The sequence below is a fragment of the Hipposideros armiger genome, unplaced genomic scaffold (genome assembly GCF_001890085.2).
Source record: "Hipposideros armiger isolate ML-2016 unplaced genomic scaffold, ASM189008v1 scaffold_655, whole genome shotgun sequence".
NCBI lineage: Eukaryota > Metazoa > Chordata > Mammalia > Chiroptera > Hipposideridae > Hipposideros > Hipposideros armiger.
The window spans coordinates 495,308-497,481 of NW_017732005.1; the positions used below are offsets into that span (position 1 = coordinate 495,308).

The 2,174-nt window shown below is 38.2% G+C and overlaps 1 protein-coding gene across 1 annotated transcript in view; it reads left to right on the forward strand.

Moving 5' to 3' along the window:
* Positions 1-2,174, forward strand: part of LAMB4 (laminin subunit beta 4) — a 116,868-nt gene that overhangs the window by 109,569 nt on the left and 5,125 nt on the right. The window contains exons 32-33 of the mRNA XM_019626046.1: positions 183-356; positions 1,645-1,798. Coding sequence (XP_019481591.1) covers positions 183-356; positions 1,645-1,798 — 328 coding nt within the window. The remainder of the gene's footprint in view (positions 1-182; positions 357-1,644; positions 1,799-2,174) is intronic.

The following is a 2,174-nucleotide window of genomic DNA, read 5'->3' on the forward strand; positions in this document are numbered from 1 at the left end:
TATATCTAAAATATTCTAACTTTTTTTTTGTAAACGTAACAGAAAAATCAAAGGAACGATTTTGTTTCCCTTTATACCTAAATTTTTTTTCTGAGGGGTAATTATATACATCATTTATTTTCTTGTTTGTTTCTCTTTACATAAAGATACTTTCTCCTTTCTGGTCTTTAAATCAACAACAGGCTGAAACTCAAGCCCAGGAGACCAAGAATGATTTGGACTTAGCAAAGCAACAGTCAGCACTGCAGGATGGACTTTCCCGGCTGCAGATCAAGTTGCAGGGGAATCACGAGCAAGCCATCCAGGCAGAAGCTCAGACTGAATCGGCCCGACGCCAGGCTGGGGGCCTTAAGGAGGTCATTAGTCCTGCCACTGCCACCAAGAGCAGACAAACAGTGCTTCTTTTGCAGCTAATCCATTAACTGCAGATTTTTGTGTCACTTACCAGCATTTCTGGTAGTGCTGGTCCATGCTCAGTGCCATAGGTTTGTAGGGATCCCAACGGGTATGAAAGCTTTTCTGCAGCAAGGGGCTGTCTCTGAGAGGGCAGAAGTCCTCCAGCCAAATCTTGTTGGAGTGTTTACTCTGCATTTACTCACCCACATATTCTTGGTGGTTTCCTGATCAAATTTTTCCTCAACTTCCAAACTTTCCCAATTGATGCCATTGATCTATATTGTATGTATTTGCCCTTTAATCAAATCACATAACATAAGAAAAGAAGTGAAAGTCATCTGCCAGAGAATAGATCAAGTTACAAAATTCAGTGAGTTAATTAAACAGTTGTGGAAAGTGGCTCATTAATTTAGGTTGCTGAAAGAACCTATCATCCCATTTTCTTAGCAGGATATCTGGTCGGTAGCATTAATATGGTAGCTTAAACAAAGGAAAAATGTTCAAGTGTTTTTACAATTGGTCTATTCTCTTCTTTTTAATCCCTAATGTGCTGGATAAATTTTCCACTGACTTGGAGGTTGAGAACATGTTCTACGGAACAGAGGCTGAGAAGGTGCTTCCAGCTCTCCCTCTTCCCACTTCCATATTCCATTCCTGCATCTGGCCTCTACGCATGTATTTAACATCCTAGATTGGCAGCCACACAGTCTGACCCCAGAGATTTCCAGTCTGACTCTGAGGGAGATCTTCATACTAACACCTCTGCTTCCCTTCCTGCATCCCTTCCTACCTCACTTCTCTTACCTTTTTGCCAACCAAATAATGTTATCCTTGCTGCTTCAAAATAGTCACTGCCTACTCTGCCCTGCATTTTGCTTATGCAGCTGTTCAACCAATTGAATCAAGATTCGTCAAGGGCAGGACTAGGTCATTCTGTCTTCTACGTCTCTGTCCTTAACATAGTTCAGGACAAACAATTGGTGCCTGGTAAATAGTTTCCTTAACACAGAATCATGGTTGACATTTTGTAACAAAGATGTTTCATTTTTAATTAACAAAAGCTGAGATGTTTTTCAACCTGAAAAAAAAATGCAAATAAAAGCCCTGTTGGAAATATCAGAGTAATTCAAGCATATTGACTGGATTAGGGTTTCTTTTATTCCTTTTATGAACAGTATCAGTCAACATCATGTATGTGCACATGATTTATAAATATTTTCTGATGATGGGGGTGTTGCTCTTTTACAGGAGTTCACTGAGCTAAAAAATCAATATGCTATTCTTCAACATAAGACAAGTGCTGCAGGACTGACTACGGAAACATTAGAAAAAGTGAAACAGCTAAAAGATGCAGCAGAAAAATTGGCTGGCGATACAAAGGACAAGATAAGAAGAATAACAGGTATTGGTCCTTTTTTTCCAACTTTATTGAGATATAATTGACAACTAGAATTGTATATATTTAAACTGTACAATGTGACGATTTGCTAGATGTATACATTATGAAATGATTACCACATTTAAATCAATTAACACATCTGTCACCTTCATGTATACAATAAATATTAACTATAGTCAGCACCATGCCCTAATTGGTACATTAGATCCTTAGATTGGTATATTAGAACTTATTCATCTTTTAACTGAAAGATGGTACCCTTTGACCAACATCTCCCCATGTCCCCCATCCCCCAACAGTCCACCATTCTACTCCACTCTCTGTTTCTGTGAATTCAGCATTTTTCTTTTTTTTAATTTTCTTTTTTTTATTTTTTTTT